Genomic DNA, 22,690 nt, shown 5'->3' with positions numbered 1-22,690 from the left:
ATGGCATGCAATCACATAAATAAATTCACAATTACAAAGGAAGGCACTGTACCAAGACAAATTTCCACATGGATCCCAAGGAGTGCTGCAAATCCTCGTCTCAATTCCTTAGCCAAAATGCTGATATGAGTGTACAATGAAGCTCAAGGCTTTCTCAAAAGTCCAACCATGCTAATTACTGAAAAACAACATAATATAGACAAACATAGCTCATCCTTGCCTCTAGGGGTTGATCTCACATGTTTAGGAGCTGATCCAACTGATTCTAAACTAAGAACTAGAAAATAGGCAACATAACAGCATGCCTCTAGAAACAAGGGAACTGATTCATTTAGTTTCGAACAACCTTTAAACTGATGAATCTACCTCTACAAATGAAAATTTAACATATTTACATCATGATCCATCATTTTTCATCAAATTACATCACAAATTTGCCATTAGGAAAGTAGAAAAGTCAAACAAGGCAAAGCTGGGTGAAAAACAGAGCAAAACTTGGTCAAACTCGCAATTTTTCCTCTATGCGTCACGCCTAATTCTCTATGCATCGTGCCTGTTTGGACCCACTTTTGGAGGCCTTTCTAGTGTCCAAATGAGCTCCAGGTGTGCTTGTTGGAAAGGTCTACCTGTCTACTTTCCAACTCAAGTGGAATTTTTCAATTTGGCCTCCATTTTCCCCTCCAAAAGTCCATTCTCCCAACACTACTTCCTGTGTGTCAAAATAGGGGTAGTGAGGTCATTTTTTGAGTGTTTTTGACCTCTTTGAGGGCTCAAAACCTGCCCAAATTTCTTGGCCATAGGTAGGAAAGCATAATTTTTCATTCCAAATCCAAAAATGCTAAGTTTTTGTGATTTGGAGGCTCCTAGAAAAAGCGAGCGCCACGTGGCGCGGTGCATAGGGCAGAAAATCCTGTTTTTGTGCCAAAAAATTTCCAAAATGCAAAAATTGCTCCAATTTTTTTGAAATTTGGGTTGAGTCTTCTCTATCAAGAGCTATGTTGGGCCAAGGAAGCCTTAGCCAATATCGGAAGTCGATCATGCTCCTTTTGCCTCTTTGATTCCTTCTTCAACTTTGCTTTCAAATTCTTGATTCTCGCCTTGCAAACTTTGTTCCTTGCCATGTAATGAACAACCATGTGTCTCAACAAGTTTTTCTCCTTGTTGGCCTTCTCCAAAAATCTCTCTAAGTGGATGTTGGCTATTTCAAGACATGACTCCTGATCAGCATTGATCTCTCGTTCAAGTGAAGTGAACTCCACCCTCCTCCTTTGGGCAGCTTGGCGATTTTCCCGTATGTTTTGTAACTCCATGATTGCTTGCTAATCTTCAAGCTACTTATTTCTTTGCTCCAGTGTATGTCTCTTCATCACAGTCATCTGAAGGATCAGATGCCATATCTACTAGTGGATGAACTGTCTTGGAGCTACCTTGATGAGAAGTAAGTGATTGTGATGTTTCTTGACTTTTGCCACCAAGGGAAAAGTGAGATAAGGGACTGTGGAGGGAGAAAACAGTGAGGGATTTAGGGACTGTTAGTATAGGGTTTAGTTAGGGAATATGGGATTATGGAACAATTTTAGGAGTTTTGGGTATAGCACTAGGGTTTGGGAATTACATTTGGGATTTTGGGAAAAATAGGAGTGGGGATAGGGATATATGATTTTGTTTTGGGAATATGGGAATTAGGTAATAGGGGAATACACTAGGAAAATAAGTGAGGGAGTGCAAATATGAGGGAATGACTTGGCAGCCAAAACAACAATACAAACCCTAGGCACTGTTTACTCTGAAAGATGCAAGAGGTAGGGTTTGGAAATTTTCTCACTAAATAATCATAAACATCTAGAGACACACATTCATTGGCATTAGAAAAACGTTTGACTTACTTGGACAGGTGGCAACCGAGCAAATTTGGCAATTGGATGAGTTTCATGGGTGAAATTAGGCTTGGCACCTCTATACATCGTGCCTCAAACCCAACGCACCATGCCTTCTCTATGTGCCACGCCAATGTAAATTTGCACTAGAAATTGCAGCCCAATGTGTCACGCCAGTTATGTGTGCCGCGCTAGTTGCCCAACGCGTAGCGCTTTTTGCAGGAGACTTTTGGAGGCCTTCCCAGTGTCCAAACTGGGCGTGGGATAGCTCATTGGAAATTTTATTGAGTCTAATTTCCAACCCAACTGGAATTTTCAATTTGGAGTTCATTTGCCCTATCAAAAATAAAATCTCCCAAGACTGGTCAAAATGTGCCGAATGAGGCTGCCTAAAGGCAGAGTGCTATTGCAGTCAACGTTTGAAGGTCTTCCTCAACTCTAAATTGAGCTCATGATAGCTCATTGGAAAGCTATTTGTGTCTAGTTATCATTGGACTCATCAAGAAAGTCATTTGGCCAACTAAGCTAGGAGAAAACTTGATTTTCCCAAGGTCACTTCAAAGGTGCATCAATTCTCCTGAGGAAACTGTATTTTTGACATTTCTCTAAAAACATGACACCTGTGTAAAAAGTGAAGGAGGTTTTTCTTCCTTTTCCGATTGTAGACAAAAACCTCTCTCAGGTTTCCCAAATTCATATTTTATTGCTCAGAAACATCATTGGAGTAAAACCTGTCCCAACGTGTGGAACAGGGGATTTGTCGAAATGAAGCGAAATGAAGGGGATAAGGGGCTTCTAAATTCTTGAGAAAATTTTGGGAAGTAGGGAGGGATGTTAGGAAGTAGGGGAAAGTGGAATTTCAAAGATTGAGTGAGGGGAAGGGGTCCAAAAGGGCAAAACATGGGCCTAGTCTAGAAAATTGTCAAGTTATAACAAGAAACTAGGGTTTGTGCAAAAATGAGGAATTTGGGGGATCTCAGTGATGGGAAGTGTTTAATAAGGTACATTAAAGATAGGGGAAGGTGTATGAACATCAAGATACAAGTTTTGCTGATGATTTGACCATCCAAGAGAAATTGCCTTCAAAACCCTAGGAGAGGGAAATGAACCTTGCCTAACCACAACTGAAGCACGAACAAGGTGTAAAATGACCCATTGGAACCTGACATGATGATGAAAACCATATGAATGATGGTACACTCAGTTGAATAGTGACATGGACCAACATTTGGACAACTTTGAAAGGAGTAAAAGCAAACCCTATACCTAATACCTAGTGACCAAATTTTGTTTGAAGACTCACTGAAATGACAAAATTTGACCTTGACACCTTAAAATCACTTTGTAAGAGCATGTTTGATCACTGGAGGAAGGTTACAAAGACTGACACTAACACCCGAGAAGTTAATTGGCGAGCTATCGGATTATAAGTGAAGTAATTTGATTTTTCTTTCATTAATATGTAAATAGGTAATTTAGATATCAATTCTTCATTTTATTTGACGTTATCTCTAGTGCCATGGCTTGACCCGAGAAGTTAATTGGAAAGCTATCAGATTATAAGTGAAGTAAATTGATCTTGCTTTCATTATTCTGCAATTTTTGGTTTTGAGTGCAATAGTTTAGATTCTATTTCTGTAATTAGATGGGCAGCAGAGACAGTGACCTCATGATCAGTATTTCATCTTTTGTTTGATTTAAGTACCTGCATATTTACATTCCTGTTCAAGTACTGATTTTATCAATAGCATGCTTTGAGATATTTTGAAGAGCTAAGTTCTAGAAATTATCATAAGAGACATAATCCTTGTCTTAAATATACATCCATACTTGCCCTCTAAAAGTATTCTTAAAACCTAAGAATAGGATTTCCATTTGCATTAGACACCTTAGGAGACCAACAAGGACAAAACCCTAAAAACAAGATAAAAATTGAAAACAATAAAAGTAAGAAAGAGGTTGTATTGCACATGCAGTGCGCCACACTTTATCAGTTTACGACTCCCATGTTGATAATTAATGTAGCAATTTAGGACATACTAAATTGATTAAACATTTTGGCGCTGTTGCCGAGGAAGTGAAACTAGGTAGCCGATCTCTTACATAAAAAAAAAGGGAAAATTTGATAATTTCTTGAAGTATGATCTCCTCTTGCACGTAGTGTGATCTGGAGGATCAGAAAAGAGAGTTATTAGTTCAATAATTTCTTGAGTATGCTCTCTTCTTGCACCTAGTGTGATCTGGAAAATCAGAAAAATGATTATTAGCCCAACTGAAAAATCATTAAAAAAAATAAAAAAATTACATGCATAGAGCAAGAGATTCTAGGGGAAGGTTTCTAGCTAGGGGAAAAAGTTTGATTTTTACAACTCCAACTACTTCAAGGATTAGACAAGATACACCTCCATCCTAGACTCATACTCCCAACCTTAGGATTCCTGGAATTCAAGGGGCAGCAACTAAATTAGAAGATTCTCCCACACTATCTACTAAATTTGATCTAGGAGAAGAATCCTTCTTCAGTTCTATAGGGGAACATATTGCAGTAGAAGAAGTAGAATCACCTAGAGAAGATTGAAAGGAAGAGACTCTTTCTCATCAACCATTAATAGAAGAACCAGAAGACCCTAAGGAAACTATCATGGAAGAAGAAGTATTAGATGGAGAATATTCTCGATTTGGAGGAGGGGGTAGAGGTAGAGGTAGAGGAAATAATGGAGGTGGTGGTAAAGGAAACATTGGAGGTAAGAATGGAGGAGGTAGAGGTAATAGGGAAGGAGATAACTCATTTGGATTCCCTATAGTTGATGAGGCAACCCATACAAGAATGAAAAACATTTCACCATCTGTCCTCCCAAACTTTTATGGGTTGAGAAGTGAGGATCCTGAAACATTTCTATTTGAGTTTGAAGGCTTGTGCCAAACCTATGACTATATGGAAGACTCTCAGAAACTCAAACTGTTTCCTTCAACATTGAAAGGGGCTGCTCTGAAATGGTTCATGGGATTAGTCACTCAATCTATTAGGTCTTGGAATGATATGAAGCAAACATTTTTGGATAGATGTCTGGATTATTGTATGCCCACTAATCATAAGGATGAGGTATTCAAATTGATGCAAAAAGAATATGAGAACTTGGAGGATCTGCTTGAAAGATTTCAATATAACTTAAAGAGAGCAAAAATGAGCAATTTAGATGAGGAAACTTTGAAAGCCTTTCTATTGAAAGCCATTAGAGATGAATGGATAGATATTTTAAACATGATGGGGAAAGGAGACATTTCTCAACTTCCACTACATGACATAGCAGAACTATGTGTCCATCTCTTAAGGGGAAAATCTAAAACTGGAAAAGGGCCTAGAGATCCTTCTCTTACTAGAGCAAACAAATCTGCAACTGGATCAGTAAGGCAGAGATTAGCAATATGCTTGATGAGTTCAAAACTAACATTCTAGGGAGCCTTAGTGAACAACTAGACACCCTTAAAATTCAAACAAGCAAAAAACAGAAGTTGATGCCTTAGCCATCTTTTGCCCAAAATGTAGAAAGAAACATGCTCTAAGGGAATGCCCCTTGGATGTAAAAGTTGTAGAAACATGTATGATTTGCTCAGAAAGTCATGAGACCAAGGATCGTCCTTTAATTCCTGGGCTCAAAGCTGTCTTTCAGGAAGATCCAAATTCAATAGAATCCCTTTGTTTTGTTCCAAGAAGACCTTGGCAAGGGCAAAAAAATCAAGGATTTAACAATCCTATGAATTTTCAGCTCCCACCAAATTGGAATTCTTGGAAACAACCTTGGCCCAAACCTCAAAATCCATATCAATCATGGGCACAAGGGATACAAAATCCTTATGGGAGATTTGCTCAATTTTATCAATATCCTCCTTCTTTTCAAAATCAACAACAAAATCCACAACTTCCAAATCAAAACCCACAACTTTCATTGCCATTTCCACAACAACAACCTTCTCAACAAAATCAAACTTCTCAACTCTTGCTTCCATTTCACCAAAAGCCAAATCAACTACCAGCCCAGCCATTACCAAATCCCAACAACAAAACCCTCAGAATGCTTACATGGTAGAAGGACAACAATTTCCTACCTATATGATTGTTCCTCTTAATGATGTTCAACTTAGATCTGGTAGAATTTTAGAAAAGGAAAAACCTTCTATAGATGTTCAAGAGCAAGATGCCTCTGAGGAGGATTCTCTAAAAGTCAATAAAGGTTCTGAGGAAGAATCCCTTCAAAACCCAATCATTCAAAAAGAAAAACAAAAAAATTCAACCCCCACAACTCCTATAGTTGAGCAACTTGCATATACATCCACACCTCCTTTTCCTGAAAGATTACAAATTGACAAAGGGGTGGAAAAACAAATCTTGTTGCCTGACTATGATTTCTTAGATGAATTAAAGAATGTATGTATCAAGATTCCCTAGCTACAAGCCATTAAAGAGATTCCTATCTTAGCAAAAACAATAAAGGAGTTGAGTTTCAAAAAGCTAGGTAGGAAACCAAAAGACACAAAAAGAATCCACTTGGTAGAAAAAATAGCAGATATCATGATGGGAAAGATTACCATGTAGAAATATGTGGATCCAAGTAGTCCAATTGTCAAGACACACATAAATGGGATAGAAATTCCAAATACATTGATTGACTTAGGGGTTGCTATAAACATTATGAGTAGAAAGACTATGGAATGGCTTAAACTTCCTAATCTTAATTTTACACCTACCTTACTGCAACTTGCAGATAGATCAGTAATCAAACCAGATGGTGTATTAGAAGATATTTCGATCTCCTTAGATTCTTGGGAATATCCAGTGGATTTCATGATTTTGACTCCCAAGAGTAATCTAGGAGGGCACCCATTCATCTTAGGAAGACCTTGGCTAGCCACAGCTGATGCTTTCATTAGTTGTAGATCTAGGGATATGTACATTTCTGATGTTAGTTCTATGAAGAAATTCAATTTGTATCCTCTAGCAAAAGCAATTACAGAAGTAGGAGACAATGAATGGGTCGATGATGAAGATACTATACAACCTGTCTTTACTATCTCTGAAGTTAGTGAAGATAGTCAAATTTTGAACACATTAGAAAATTTTGAAACATCTTCAAAATATGACCACACAATTTCAGTTAGATTCTGATATTGAATATTTGTCATCAAGACAAATGTCTCTCTACTCTATGGAAGAGTTTAGTAGTTCTACAGTTGAAATTTTTCTAGGTAAAAAATTGAATATCAACAGAAATTTGGAAAAGTTACAACAGAAAGAGCTAACCAGAATCTTGCAAAAACATTCTGCTGCATTTGCATGGGAGTATATTGATATGAAAGGTATTGACCCTAAGACTTGCATCCATCATATCTATATTGAGGAAAACAGTAGACCAATCAGACAACCTCAGAGAAGGATGAATCCAAATCTTAGGGAGATTGTGAAAGAAGAGCTCCAAAAACTACTCAATATAAACTTCATTTATCCAATTTTAGATAGCCGATGGGTTTCTCCCTTGGTTAGAGTACCAAAAAAGAATGGTAAATGGAGGGTGTGCATTGATTACAGGGAATTGAATAAAGCAACTTTGAAGGATCACTTTCCTTTGCCCTTTGTCAATCAAGTATTAGATACATTAGCAGGCAAAAAGTACTTTTCATTTCTGGATGGTTTTAGTGGTTATAATCAAATTCAAGTAGCACCTGAAGATCAGGATAAAACCACATTTACCTGTCCATGGGGAACTTTTTCTTACTGAGTGCTTCCTTTTGGATTATGTAATACACCCGCAACATTCCAAAGAGCAATACTAGGAATTTTTTCTGATCTAATCCATGATTGTGTAGAGGTATACATGGATGATTTTACAGTTTATGGTAATACATTTTAAGAGGCATTAGAAAATTTGGAAAAAGTCCTTATAAGATGTAAAGAAACAAACCTTTCATTAAGCCATGAAAAATGCTTTATGATGTTTACTGAAGGTATTGTTTTAGGACATCATATTTTAGGGGATGGGATTAAAGTTGATAAATCAAAGGTTGAAGTCATCTCCAAGTTACCTATTCCAAATTGTCAAAAAGATGTTAGAAGTTTTCTGGGATTTACTGGATATTATAGAAGATTTATAGAAAACTTTACCAAAATAGCATCTCCACTCTTTAAACTACTTACAAAAGACTGTGAATTCAAATGGAGTCCTGATTGCCAATTAGCATTTGAAAACAAGAATATCTGAAGTGCCTATCTTGAGAGGACCAAATTGGAAACTTCCTTTCCATATTTCTACAGATGCTTCAGATACAGCTCTAGGAGTTGTGTTGGGACAAAAAGACTTAGTTCCTTATGCCATTTACTATACCAGTAAAAATTTAACTCCCACTAAGTTGAATTATACTGTGACTGAAAAAGAGTTCTTAGCTGTTGTTCATGCAATCAATAAGTTCAGACATTATATAAAAGGTTATGAAACTTTTATTCATACTGATCATTCTGTAATTAGATATCTAATGAACAAACTCGTTACTAATGGCAAAGTTACAAGGTGGATCCTACTTTTACAGGAATTCAATATTACTGTGTTAGAAAGACCAGGGAAACAAAACACAGTCACTGATTTCTTGTCTAAAATTCAGAATATCAAAGAAGATTCTCCTGTAGATGATAAGTTTCCTGATGAATACTTATTTGCAGTAACTACTAAGACTTCTTGGTATGCAGATATGGCTAACTATTTGGTTACAGGGAAACTACCTCCACATTTATTTCTTAGTGAAAGAAGAAAGATTATTCAGGAGAGTTCAAAATATTCATGGATTTCTAACGAATTGTTTAAAACATGGCCAGATCTTGTGATTAGAAGATGTGTTAGGGAAGATGAAATGCCTGATATTCTCAAAGCATGTCATGATGAACCATGCAGTGGACACTTTGCTGACAAAAGGACAACTTATAAAATCATTTCTTTAGGATATTATTGGTCGTCCCTCTTCAAATATGCAAAACAATATGTCAAAAGGTGTGACAGTTGCCAAAGAGTAGGGAAACCTACCCCTTCAAATGAGATGCCATTACAACCACAGGTACTCATCGAACCCTTTGAAAAATTAGCTTTAGAATTTATTGGACCTATTAATCCACCATCTAAACAGAAAAAGTATATATTGGTATGTACTGATTATGTCACTAAATGGGTAGAAGCCAAAACATTATTTTCTGCTACTGAAAATTCAGTTGTTAGTTTTCTTTATGAGGATATTTTTCTCGCTTTGGTGTTCCAAGAGAAATTGTGACAGATCAGGGAGGTTAATTCACATCCAAACTGGTGGAGAAGCTGATGGAAGAGTACAAGGTCAAGCATAGAAAATCCACTCTTTACCATCCGCAAGCAAATGGTCAAGTAGAGTCCACAAACAAAGTAATTGAAGGCATCATTACCAAGATTGTTCATCTACACAGAAGAGATTGGGTAGAAAGGCTTTCTGAAGCCTTATGGGCCTATAGAATCACATGGTGGAATACAACAGGACATTCTCCCTATGAAATTGTTTATGGGAAGGAAGTTCTGCTCCCCATTGAGTTCCAAGTTAAGACCTTCAAGATGGCAGTTCAATTGGGAATGGATTTATCAGTAGCCCAAAAGCATAGAATGGAGCAGTTGAATGAACTAAATAAGATCAAACAAGAAGCAATCCTAAGAACTGATCTAGTTCAATATCAAAGAGCTAAGTGGCATGACAAATACATCAAGGAGAAAAAGTTTTAAAAAGGAGATTGGGCATTGCTATTTGATTCCAAGTTCAAAGATTTCAAAGGTAAATTTTAGACTCATTGGCTTGAGCCATATGAGATTGAATTTTTTTTTAACAATGGAGCGGTAAGAATCAAAACCATTGATGAGTATCAAACTCCTCTCATTGTGAATGGTCACAGATTGAAGATCTATCATAAGCCACTCTCAAAGGAGGAATTTGTCAAAATATTTCAAGATAATGCTGCAATAAGGCTGGTGAAGAAGAATCCTTCTTCTCCACCAGCCTAGTCTTTGTTCTTTTCATTGTTATCTTAAAAAAAATGTATAAGCTTACAAACCAATCACTGATTGGCAGTCTTATACAGAAAATACAGGCGAAAATCAGAAACTTCTGACACCTTATATTTTCCCAAAAAATCTCTCTCACTTCACTCATAGTTGTTTCATTTCATTTCATTCTATTTCGTCATCACATTCCACCAATAAAATTCCTTTCATGTTCATTTTTCCATATATCATTCATTCAGTCATCAATCATTGCCATCCATTTCCACTTTGCCAAGTCATATGTTATTCACTATGTCAGTTTCCGCAGCCGAATTCTGATTCTGCAGCTAGTACTCTATTACTCTGCCGTGACAGTCAGATGTTAGCAAAGTAATGATGAAAACCAGATGCAGGTATGCAAGAGAAAAATATTTTGAAGATGTCAGCACCTAAAAGCACCTACAAGAGGTAGCCAATAAAAAGTTAGCGAACAGAAGTGGTAAGATTCTAAGGTATGAGCAAAATCAATTTCAAATAGCATTTTAAAACACATAATCTGTATAGTTGTAAAATCACAAGCTCCATCATGTGTAATGATTCGAATTGATAGCTTCCTTAACTCCTCCATGACCTTTGCATAACTCCACCACGATCTCCACATCAAATTCCAACAGCATCATAATCCTCTTTCGAATTTAATTGGTACTCAGTTGTATGTCCGCATTACACCTGTTGAACCGATTAATCATGAAGATGTAAGCCAATTGACCACGGCTCTCCTCTGACGCACCACTCCGCAGTCATTTTATGAATTTGCTAACGTCCACTCCGCAACCTTTTATTTCAAAATTCTGCCAGTCTCACTCTGTTTCCATACTCTCACACCAAGTTTACGATTGCCAGTTTAGGGTTTGTTTATACAAGCCTCTGCTCTGTGAACTTCTTTTCATTGCATGCTCCATATTCTTCCCATTTTGTAACCACTGGTTTTCTCCGCAATCCTCCTCCATCTTCTGCTCATACAACCGTTCTGCCTCCGTGAAACCATCACTTACAGAAGTATTTTCGAAGAAAGAGGAAGGAATGGGCCTTATGGTAAGAATAAAGTTGGACGGGGCTAAATTCATGGAGGGTTATCCATTGTTAAAGAGCATGTTAAGGAAAGCAAGGTGGTTGCAGTTTATCCAGAAATTCAGGGATCATAATAAAGAAGTCACAAAGACATTTGCAAGGTCCTTCAACGGCATGGAAGTTGAGATTGGGGATATCAAATTCCCAGTAATAGAGGCATCCATTGCAGCAGCAACAGAGCTCCCACAGGAAGGAGAACGATGGTTCAAAAACAAAGACTTCGATGAGAGGGCCTGGAGGATCATTTTGCGTAACTCAGGTATGGATATAACCGTTTTTAAACGTGGAATTCCTATTTTAGCCCTAAAGGAAAAATGGACTAGCTTGATGTTGATAATTCATAAGTTCATTACGTGTGAAGGAAGGTATGGGTCTATGTACATGTACCATATAAGGTTATTAATGAATTTTCTGGAGAATCAAACCATCAATCTGCCTTATTTCTTGTTGAGTAGCTTGAAAAAGATGTCTACCACTGTACAAAAGAATCTGGATGATGTAGAGCCTCATCTTTATCATCACGACCTTGTTAAAATTCTGATTGAAAAACAATTGAAGGAAAGAAAGGACACATGGGAACAATTCCTGATTAGAAATTTCTTTCAGGACCCACCTGAAACACCTGAAGGTAGCTCAACAAGAAAAAGTAGGAGAAGAAAAACAAGTGTAAACATTCAAGATACTCCTACTAGTATAACTAAAGAAACCAGTAAGGAAGAAATGTTGTTTGAAACTTTGACTGAGGTTAGAAAACAAGCAAAACAGAAAGGGAAAAGAAATATTGAAGACATTTATCAGACCCCAGAACCTTCTTCAGAAGAAGACCAAATACTTTCTGAAAGGCTAATTCATCTTAAAGAACAGTCAGTCAAGGCAAAAGAAAAAGGAAAGGAGAAACAGAGTGTAGAAAAGGGAGATACCAGCTCACAGAATTTAAGAAGGAGCTCAAGACTTAAAGGCAAATTGAAGAAAGTGCAAATCAAAGGGACTCACTTCATAGACTTAGGAGGGGAAACACTAGAACAGTCACCAGCAATCACTCCTCTTGACCATAGTCCACAACATTCTCCTTTTCCTCAACCAGATTTTGAAATCAGTCCAAGAAACACCACACCAGAAATAGATCTAACTCAGCAACTGATGTATGATTTTATTGAATCATTGGAAAAGACTACAATAGACCAGGTCACTTCATCTAATCAGCCTGATACAGCTCAGGAAGTTTTGATCCAATCATTAAAACAAGAAGTTTTTGAACTAGAAGTCCCGAATAGACATATCAAAAGAGAAAATGAAACATTGGAAGAACAGATCAGGTTGGACAAAATCATCCATGACAATACCATGCTGCATTTATGATTGTGGCACAAGAAAAACAGGGAATTGAAGAGGAAGAACAGGAGGTTGAGTAGAGCCCTCATCAACATCAAATATAGGTGCCTAATGATGAAGCCCAGGATGACAGTGACACCAAGGAAGAAGAAGAGAAGGCAAAATGTATTAGCAGAAGTCTCAGAGCAGATGAATTGAAGGAAGGATAGTCACAGTTTTGGTTGCATGAGGACATGCAACATCTTCACAGTGGGGGTATGTTGAGCCTCATAACTACCTCTCTTCTATATACTTTCCTAGACTTTTTCTCTTCCATTTTCCCACATCAGTGCCTCATAAGCTATCAAAGATTGTTACATGTTGATTCTAGGAGTGCATTTAAGTGGTTTTCTAACTATATCCTTGTGTGTGCTATTTGATTTAGATTTTGTTCATCAACTACGGAATGTAGCCACTTTTCGCAGCTGACTCGCAATTCTGCAACTACATTCATTGTTCTGTAGGTTACAGGTGTCGGCAGGTGAAACGAGGCACGTGGGCAGCTCAGAAATGATCTACACATGGACAAGGTCCTATCTATTCAGTCGAATTCGTGAAGAAAGGCATTGGTCAAAGGACGGTCAAACAAGGAGTCCTACATCAAATAGGTCTTTGTTTCAGCACGTGAAAAGTCTGAGACCGTTCCTAGATTCGTGGATCCCTCTTAACAACTACAGGCCATCTCCATGATGCAAATCCAACATCCACCTTTTGTAGATTGAATGTTTATGGCAACCAAGAGGCTGAACTTACGGGTTCTGTCCTATTTACGTGTCCTCTGCTGAAGATTTCTCTCAGAAAAACAGTTATCTATTTTCCTGTATAAATAAAGCGTTTGCAACGCAAGTAGCTAGTTCAGATATTAGGATTGATGATGTTGTTTTAGCTTTCGTTTTGCTGTTGTAACGAGAAGACATACTCTCTATTTTGCAATATAAAAACTTTGTTTTCTTATGATTGTGTAAAGCGTGGTTCTGATGTGACAATGTGTTAACCAAAGGCTGTGTAGAGGGCCCCTACTGGCTGAGGTTTTGCTTTTCGTTTTTGTAAAGTTTTCATGGATCTTTTCTCTTATTTCCACTATATATTTCTCATAATTTGTTTATGGTGTTAATCGTTTTATTCCTGTACATGATTTTGCAGCATTGCATACTTTTTTTACTAACATTGATCAGTGTGTTTCAGGATAGGTTATGCTCGAGCTTTTTCATATAATTTTTGCATCAAGTAGTGATATGAGATTTGTTTCTCTACTGAACTTTTTAAGCTTTTCAATTTCAGTTGTTATGCTTTGATTTCAGTGAGATTTGTTTGCTGCTATTAGCTAGTTTAGATATCAAGTTCTTCATGTTATTTGACGTTATCTCTGGTGCCATGGCTTAACCCGAGAAGTTAATTGGCGAGCTATCAGATTATAAGTGAAGTAATTTGATTTTGTTTTCATTAATATGCAAGTAGGTAGTTTAGATATCAAATTCTTCATGTTATTTGACATTATCTCCGGTGCCATGGCTTAACCCGAGAAGTTAATTGGCGAGCTATCGGATTATAAGTGAAGTAATTTGATTTTGCTTTCATTAATATGCAAATAGGTAATTTAGATATCAATTCTTCATGTTATTTGACATTATCTCCGGTGCCATGGCTTAACTCGAGAAGTTAATTGGCGAGCTATCAGATTATAAGTGAAGTAAATTGATCTTGCTTTCATTAGTCTGCAATTTTTGGTTTTGAGTGCAATAGTTTAGATTTTATTTCTGTAATTAGATGGGCAGCAGAGACAGTGACCTCATGATCAATATTTCATCTTTTGTTTGATTTAAGTAGTTGCATATTTACATTCCTATTTAAGTACTGATTTTATCAATGACAAGTTTTGAGATCTTTTGAAGAGCTAAGTTCTGGAAATTATCATAAGAGACATAATCCTTGTCTTAAATCTACATCCATACTTGCCCTCTAAAAGTATTCTTAAAACCTGAGAATAGGATTTCCATTTGCATTAGACACCTTAGGAGACCAACAAGGACAACCCCAAAAACAAAATAAAAATTGAAAACAATAAAAGTAAGAAAGAGATTGTCTTGCACATACAATGCACCACACTTCATCAGTTTACGACTCCCAGATTGATAATTAATGTAGCAATTTAGGACATACTAAATTGACTGAACAATTGCCATGTTTGTATTGCAGGTAGAACCAGATGGATAATTGCATCCAAAGCCTTAATATATATTATAGAAAAAAGTTCTCATGCTCCGGAATTGAGAAATCTAGCAAGTTAAGGTGCAGTGGAAGCACTTTGGGCCCGATGAAGCTACATGGGAGATGGCAGATCAAATGCGGGCTATGTATCCTTCATTGTTTGTTGATTGAGGCAAAGAAATTTGGTATGGTATTTTGGTATATGTCTTGTTATTGTTTTGATGATGTTGGTTTATGTACATATGTATATGGATGTAAATACCGCCATGAACTACAGTATAAAATTTCAGTAAGCGGCATGGGTGTCATGTCATTATGATGTTATGTTGTTATGTTTTCATGTTGATTTGCTTCTCAACAGGTTGATCATTGTAAATACTGCAATGGGATAAGTTATAAAGCTCCATCAATAGTATATTTTGCTTACAACAATTTTGTGGTTATAGGTGTTGTTGAACACCGAGGATGGTGTTCCCTAAGGGGGAGGGTTTTATAACAGCCCTGGTGAAAATTCAAAGTAATAAAAGTAAATAAAGACAAAATAATAACCACGGATAATGGGACACTTATGTCAAGTTGAATGTTGGGCAGAATCCTAGTGACGGAGATCACTTGTGATTTTTTATGGCTAAGGAAATTGACAAAGGCAATGGTTAAGGCTTTGGAAAGGTAAAATGACATTTTTGGAATATTTATTTATAAAAATAATGGAAATAAGGAGAAAAAGAGGTGAAAGGTCATAGATGCACGTAAGGAGGAAATTGAAGGAAAATAATGCAAAATGAAAAAACTAGAGGCCTCATTCATAAAAAGGCTTCTGAGGATCAATTGGTAACTTTTTGTCAGTTCAGTTTTGGAGCTCTTTCATTATTTTCTCTCTTTCATACTCTTGGAGACTTAGAGTTTTCTTGGAACACTCTTGGAGGGTGTGGCATATTTGAATTTTTGGAGCAAGAAAGTAAAGGAAGAGCACGAAAGTGCAAGAGGGCATCGAGATCAGCAACTCCATCAGATTTGTTTGTAGGTACCGAGTTGGATGTATGTTTTCTCCACTAGTTTTGGCATGCATGTAGATGTTTGGTTGTGATCTATCATTGGTATGAAGGATGGGTTAGGATTGACAATGGATTGCCTAACCTTTCCATTTCTTGGATAGCCATGGTGATTGTGGGTTTACTTTCATTATTTGTTTCTAGTTGGTTGTCATGTTTCCTTAGCTTCAGTTGAGTTACTAGTCCTCGAAGCCCTAGTTGAACAAACGATCTGGAAGCCCTGTAACAACTTTGGTGAGTTACTGATATTGGAAGCCTTGGTTGGACAAATGCTATGGAAGCACTTGGTGTAATGTCCCATAATAATAATAATAATAATAATAATAATAAATAATATAATATAATATTAAAATATAAGAAAATAAATGATAAACAATAAAGAAAATATAATAATAATAAATAAAATAATAAACAATGAAAAAAATATAATAATAATAAATAAATAAAATAGTAAATAACAATACTAGAGTTCTAAATTAATATAAATAAAAATAAACTATAAAAATAGTAAAAATAAATAAAGTTAACAAAAGTAAAATAAAATAAAAAAGAGTTAAATTAAAAGAACTACAAAAATGGTAAAAATAAGTAAAGTTATCAAAAAGTAAAAATGAATAAAATAAGAAAAAATTATATTAAGATAATTACTAAATTAATTTAAACTTAAAATAAAGAAATAAAAGTTGCATGTTGACACATGGAGTGTGTGTATGCGGTTCCCTTTCCATTGCATGATTTATTTAATAGACGAAGAGGAAGACGAGATTCATCATTCCATCATTTATTCTCTTGGAAGAAAAATGTTGTGAGACAAAGGATTCCCTGGCAGTAGTACATTGATTGAGGGTTTGGGGGTGGCCATTTGTAGAAAGATTATATGCAACTAAGCTTACGGTTGGGTGGAGATTCGTCCCCAAAACTTTATTGCAATTAGCAAGATTCAAATAACGTTTAACTCTGAAATTACAAGTAAGGAATATCATCGCTACAGGTAAGTTTCATTTGCTTCCATTTCTAAAAAATTCTATGCTAATTAGTTGAATAGAAGTGTGTTGATTGTAAATCGCATAATTGATCTAATTAGTTGCATGTTTTAATTTCAAAGTTGTTATATAAAGTATCAGAGTAGATTTCAACTTTAAGTGGCCTCTAAGTAATAATTAAAAAAAATATTTAATTAAATTTATCAATAATTTTACTTTGAACGATGTAAATATATATATACACAATAGTTTAAATTTTAACAAAATATACATTTAGAATAATATATAAATATATATATTATACATGCTAGCTAAAACAATATTATAATATTATTTAATATAATTCAATAAGAACTCCACATATCTCTAATTTACATCGGCTATTACGATATTTTTAAAATAATTCATATATCTTGTTTACATGGATGTATAGTATTACTATTCAAATATTTACGAAGGATTATAATATTTTAAAAACCTATTTTGTGCCTTTAATAAATCAAATTTCAAAAAAAATTGCCCCTTTTGCAGAGAGACTTAATTTTTTAGGCGATTCAGACTTCGATTTGTGGAATGTTTCATGGATTTGTGAAGGGTTTCATATTTTGAGGTTTGGAAATGGGTTTTAAAGTTTTTTTTAGGCGAAGCCGAAAAAAATAAGCCGAAAAAAATTGCCCCTTTGCAGATAAACTTAATTTTTTTTTAGGGAATTCAGACTTCGATTTGTGGAAGGCTTCATTCATTTGTGAAGGGTTTCATATTTTGAGGTTTGGAAATTGGTTTTAAAATTTTTAGGTGAAGCCACAATCTCCTCGAGGGATTTCTCTCAAAATTGCAGGCCCATTTAAGCCTAATCCTTGCCCAGACAATGAATTAATTTCAGGAATTTTATTTTGACAAAATTTTATATAGAAATTCTTCTAATCGATTTGGCGAAGGCTTTCTAGGGCTTTTCATAGAAATCAATTTTTTTTGTTTTCTTTAAAGCAAGTTGCTCTGAGAATCACAAAACGAAATTGTGGAACACTGAGAACTAAAAGAGGCTGCCAATTTTCTTTGGTGTGAAATTCTCTGCCGACTTGGACATCTTGCAAGATAGTCAAAATTTTGAGGACTCAAAGCTTTCAACAGTTAAGAAAATTGCTCATAAGAATTTGTAAAATTAAATTTAAATTTTGAGCCAAATCTCTTGGGTCGGCAGAGAGTTGTTAAAGATCGATTTTCTCTGAAGTTGAGAGCTGGAAGAAGCTCCCTTTAGCCTCTGGTCAAAGGGTTTTCAAAGAATATTTTCTTGAATTATTGCCGTAGACATTTTGACCCCTTTTTTTCTAACCGAGAGCCCTAAGGGTTGGTCTCTTTACTTTGTGCCAGGGGTCTCTTTGGGCTTAAGGGATCTACAATCAAAGCAGCCTCCCACCCACTTCAAAGCACATTTCGAGCGCTCTGTTACCAAGAGCCAACATGAATATCCATCTCTTAAAGCATGCAACTGATCAGATCAATTATGCGATTTACAATCAACACGCCTCTATTCAACTAATTAGCATAGAATTTTTGAGAAATAGGAGCAAATGAAACTTACTTGTAGCGATGATATTCCTTACTTGTAATTTCAGAGTTGAACGTTTTTTGAACCTTGCTAACCGCAACAAAGTTTTGGGGACGACTCTCCCCCAACCGTAAGCTCAATTGCATATAATATTTCTACAACTGGATTTGAGATTTTAAAATCTGAAAAAATAAATTCCGAACCTTTTCTTACCCAGGCGAATTCTCTTTACCTACCAGCAAAATTTCTCTAAATCGTTGGAATTCAACCTTTAAGAATTAATTATAAAAAACTCACAACTCGGACGTGAAATATATATATACACGACCCGCTTAGATTTGAACCATGAATTGAATCACCAAAATAAATTCTCAAAGCATTTCCCTTAGCCTCGTCCTATCTGATTCATGAATGCCCTAATATTTGTTCTCATTATCTTTAATTGCAGCTAGCATTAGGTTAAATGAGCCCTAGGGATCAATTTTTATTTTATTTTATTACTCAAATATTTTACTACTCTAGCATATGTTGTATTTAAGAATCAAGATTTCAATGTCTATCTTAAATTTGGGCTAACTGAATTGAGAAATTACTTTGGGTTATTTTAACCCTCGGACTTCTCACGTCATGAAACATGGCTTACGTGCTTGTATATGAAAAAAAACATCACCCACAAAAACAAAAAAATCAATGACGAGCGAGAAAAGGATCATGATAAATCCTTGCAAAATTTAATTTAATTTTATTACGACCTCCCCATTAAACAAAGAGATGCACCCTTTTAAGTACAACGTATATTTTTTCTTCATATGAAAATTAGCTTTTGGGCGGGCTACCTTGAAAATAATTAGGATAACAAAGGAGGCTTCTTTGAAAATTATCTCCTTGCACTTACGGGAGGATGAAAAGCATATGAATTGAAGAAAATATTGTTAGAGCTAGGATCATTTTGGCTTCGGGTTGAGCAGTTGGTAGAAGTTTTCTTAAATGTTGCAGATTTATTCCTAGCTTTTTTGGCACTTGCATCCTCTACATTGTATCGTTGATGTAGTGTTATTAGTCCCTCCCTGAACTATAGCGATCGATTGATCGTTGACTCTGCATTAATTCATCTTTTGACTGATTTTTTTTTCAGCCCAAACATATTTTAACCAAAGTTTAATGCTGACAATGTGATTCACTGAAATTTTAACCAAAGTTTTCCTTTGAAAAATATTGTACCTCTTATTGCGGCCTTCACGTGGCCCGAGACAAAAATATTGTGGTAACTTTGTTTTATACAAAGTTTTCTGGCACCCTGCAGCAGTGATTTTTTCGTGCCTTCATTTTGCAAGAAGCAATACCATTTTATCCAAAGTTCTATCATTTTATATACTGTTGCCAATTTTTTTACATCAAAGTTTTTGCAATTTATTTATATCGCAGGGTTTGAAATCTTTTATGCAAAATTTTTAAGTCTCCATTGGCTGCATGCCGGCCACCTGCATGTTCTTCGGGCCACTTGTCACCTCCTATATCTCCTGTCCTGTATTCGTTCCACGCAATAAACAATACATGCTCATTCCTCTTGCCCCTCCATGCTCATGTTAGCCCATTGTTCTCTGCAATAGTTGAGCCAGTCGTTGCCTGTTAATAACATCGTTAAACTTTGAATTTGAATCACGCAACATGCAAGTGCTGAAATGATCGAGTTTTTCATTAATTTTTGTTGTATGGCAGAGCAAGAGGAATCCCAAGCTATTCTGGATTTCTGCTGCTGCTCCCTTGACATCAGTGATTATAGCTACTGTATTCGTCTTCGCCACTAAGGCTGATAAACATGGCATTAGCATTGTAAGAATACATTATTCTCTGATCTCCATGATGACAAGTGGCTTTCTTCACAGCCATTGCCTCACCCCACCCACAGATTTCATCTTCTCTGTGCACATTTTATCTTTGTGACCATTGGACTCTGGAATTTGGTAACTCACACTTACTATTTTGTTTCCTGCAGATTGGTCACTTGAAAAAAGGGCTGAATCCACCTTCCCTTAACATGCTGCGTTTTAATGGCAGTTACTTAGGATTGGCAATAAAAACCGGGCTTGTCACCGGACTCATCTCACTCACGGTATTTATCATTAGCACTTTCTGTTTTGGTAAATACAGAGAATCATTTCAATCAATTCCATGCTTGTTGAATCATCCTAACGAGAATAGTTGTGATAATAATGTAACAGGAAGGTATAGCAGTGGGAAGAACATTTGCTTCAATCAAAGATTATCAGGTTGATGGAAACAAGGAGATGATGGCCATTGGATTGATGAACATGGCAGGCTCTTGCACTTCCAGCTATGTTACAACCGGTTACACACTCAATTCTTTCTATATACTATATTGATTTTAGTGGATTTTAATCATCATCAAATATATATTACAGGGTAGTTTTCTCGATCAAGCTCAATTCAATTATTTCAATTAATATTTGACTATCTTTAAATTCAATACACCATATTAATTTTAGTGGACTGTAATCATCATCATAGAATATATGTTGCAAAATCATTTTTTAGATCAATTATTTCAACTAATCTTTTACTATCTTTAAGTTATTACTCTTCGTGGGACTTTAATCATCATCATGGAATATATGTTGCAGGGTCATAGAATATATGTTGCAAGTCATTTTCTAGATCAATTATTTCAACTAATCTTTTACTATCTTTAAGTTATTAATCTTAGTGGGACTTTAATCATCATCATGAAATATATGTTGCAGGGTCATTTTCTCGATCAGCAGTAAATTACAATGCTGGCTGCAAGAGTGCAGTATCAAATATAGTGATGGCTTTAACAGTCATGGTTACCCTTCTGCTTCTAACGCCTTTGTTCTACAACACGCCTGGAGTTGTATTGGCATCCATAATAATTGCTGCAGTTCTGGGTTTAATCGACTTCCCTGCAGCTTATTTCATATGGAAAGTTGATAAGATGGACTTCCTCGCATGTGTGGGTGCTTTCATGGGAGTCATCTTCATCTCTGTGCAGATGGGTCTTCTTATTGCGGTAAACATAACATAACGGACTTTTATTTCAGGCAATTCATGAAATTTTAAATTGTTTCTCTTCTTAATATTTTTAGTTTCATTCATTTTTTCAGGTCGGCATCTCTGTATTCAAAATACTTCTGCATGTGACGAGGCCTCACACTTCCCTTCAGGGCAGAATTCCTGGAACCAATTATAACAGAAACATAGAACAATACAGTGAAGCCACCAGAATCCCTGCATTTCTCATTCTTCGAATCGATGCCCCCATTTACTTCGCCAACTCGACCTACTTAAAAGAAAGGTTGGTCTGAGTTGATTTATAGTTTCCCAAGAGTCAGCATTAATGGTACCAGTCTTGAGAACAGTAAACCTGCATTGATTACACTGAGTTTGACAGCGCCTGAGGGTGTAAATTCTGTGCAGGATAATGAGGTGGGTAAGTGAAGAGGAGGACAGAATCGAGAGTGAAAATGAAGATACTCTGCAGTATGTCATATTGGACATGACTGGTAAGACAGTCAGGCATTAATCCACCCTCGCCTTTCATGGTTATTCTGACTACAAATTTCAGTTCTAATGGAGGCAGATATATGGTACATAATCCAACATGTTCTGTTGTTGTTTGCAGCTGTGACAACTATTGACACAACAGGGGTCAATATTGTTGTGGAGGTCAAGAAAACATTGGAGAAGAGAGGATTCCAGGTAGGCAGTTTTTCTGTGAATATGTCCATTTTAATTTTTAAATCGTTTGTCAAACATTTACATTACTATATATTCAAAAGTAAAGACCGATGTTTATTAAAGTAAAACATCTATGGTTAATATATTTAAAATTAAAAATATTCTTTAAGAAAGTAATTTTAAATACGGAAAAATAACTTAAATAAATTGAACATGGTTCCCAAAATTGGAAATTATCGTTTCAAAAGTAATCTTTCGTACGGAACGATAATTTTAAAAATAAATAGCTTTAATAATGATTTCCCAAATTCAAAATTTATATTTTCAATACGGAACAACAATTTTTAAATATATAAATTCAAAGATGCCTTCATATACAATTTTTTAAATATATAAATTGAAAGATGCCTTCACATGGTTTTGTAAAAAGTGAAACAGATTTAATTTGGGTTTTTATAAATTAAATCTTATTAATGTTATCCAATTTGGTTATGTGGGCGATTAACAGTATCTATTCCATATATATATATATATATATTTGATTTTTCCTTTTTCTCGGTTTAGTTATGTGGGTGATTAACAGCTTGCATTCCCCGCATTCTCAACTCGGCATATCTTTGTTTCGTATGCAATGTGCCTTGTGGGTGTCCTTGTTATTCCAATTTTATTTCAGGGGTTTTTAAGTGTTTTTAATTTTTAAATCTGTAGTGTAGCTGCACTTTTTTAATTTAGGATTTGATTTACAGAGATGTCGCATCTGGGTCTT

General features: G+C 35.7%; 1 protein-coding gene across 1 annotated transcript; it reads left to right on the top strand.

Annotated features, from left to right (window-relative positions):
• Nucleotides 1-10,996: 10,996 nt before the first annotated feature.
• LOC149168883 (putative sulfate transporter 3.4) lies at nucleotides 10,997-22,065 on the top strand. Its single transcript, XM_089425003.1, has 9 exons — nucleotides 10,997-11,303; nucleotides 11,406-11,409; nucleotides 19,899-20,040; nucleotides 20,204-20,320; nucleotides 20,430-20,556; nucleotides 20,970-21,256; nucleotides 21,351-21,541; nucleotides 21,664-21,749; nucleotides 21,869-22,065. Exons 1-9 carry the CDS (start codon nucleotides 10,997-10,999, stop codon nucleotides 22,048-22,050), a joined length of 1,443 nt encoding a protein of 480 aa, XP_089281129.1. The 3' UTR covers nucleotides 22,051-22,065.
• The last annotated feature ends 625 nt before the right edge of the window (nucleotides 22,066-22,690 follow it).

Source organism: Pinus tabuliformis, chromosome 4_2 (genome assembly GCF_031772625.1).
Source record: "Pinus tabuliformis cultivar Carrire ecotype Pingquan chromosome 4_2, CPIR1, whole genome shotgun sequence".
Classification (NCBI taxonomy): domain Eukaryota; kingdom Viridiplantae; phylum Streptophyta; class Pinopsida; order Pinales; family Pinaceae; genus Pinus; species Pinus tabuliformis.
The sequence above is the reverse complement of the archived record's forward strand: the minus strand, read 5'-3'. Positions and strand labels throughout refer to the sequence as shown.

What these genes read in the sequence shown, in the direction of transcription:
- LOC149168883 (XM_089425003.1), top strand. Translation starts at nt 10,997, where the DNA reads ATGGGCCTTATGGTAAGAATAAAGTTGGACGGGGCTAAATTCATGGAG. An exon ending in ATAAACATGGCATTAGCATT is followed by an intron (nt 20,041 to 20,203) that starts GTAAGAATACAT and finishes TGTTTCCTGCAG; the next exon opens with ATTGGTCACTTGAAAAAAGG. An exon ending in AGATGGGTCTTCTTATTGCG is followed by an intron (nt 21,257 to 21,350) that starts GTAAACATAACA and finishes TCATTTTTTCAG; the next exon opens with GTCGGCATCTCTGTATTCAA.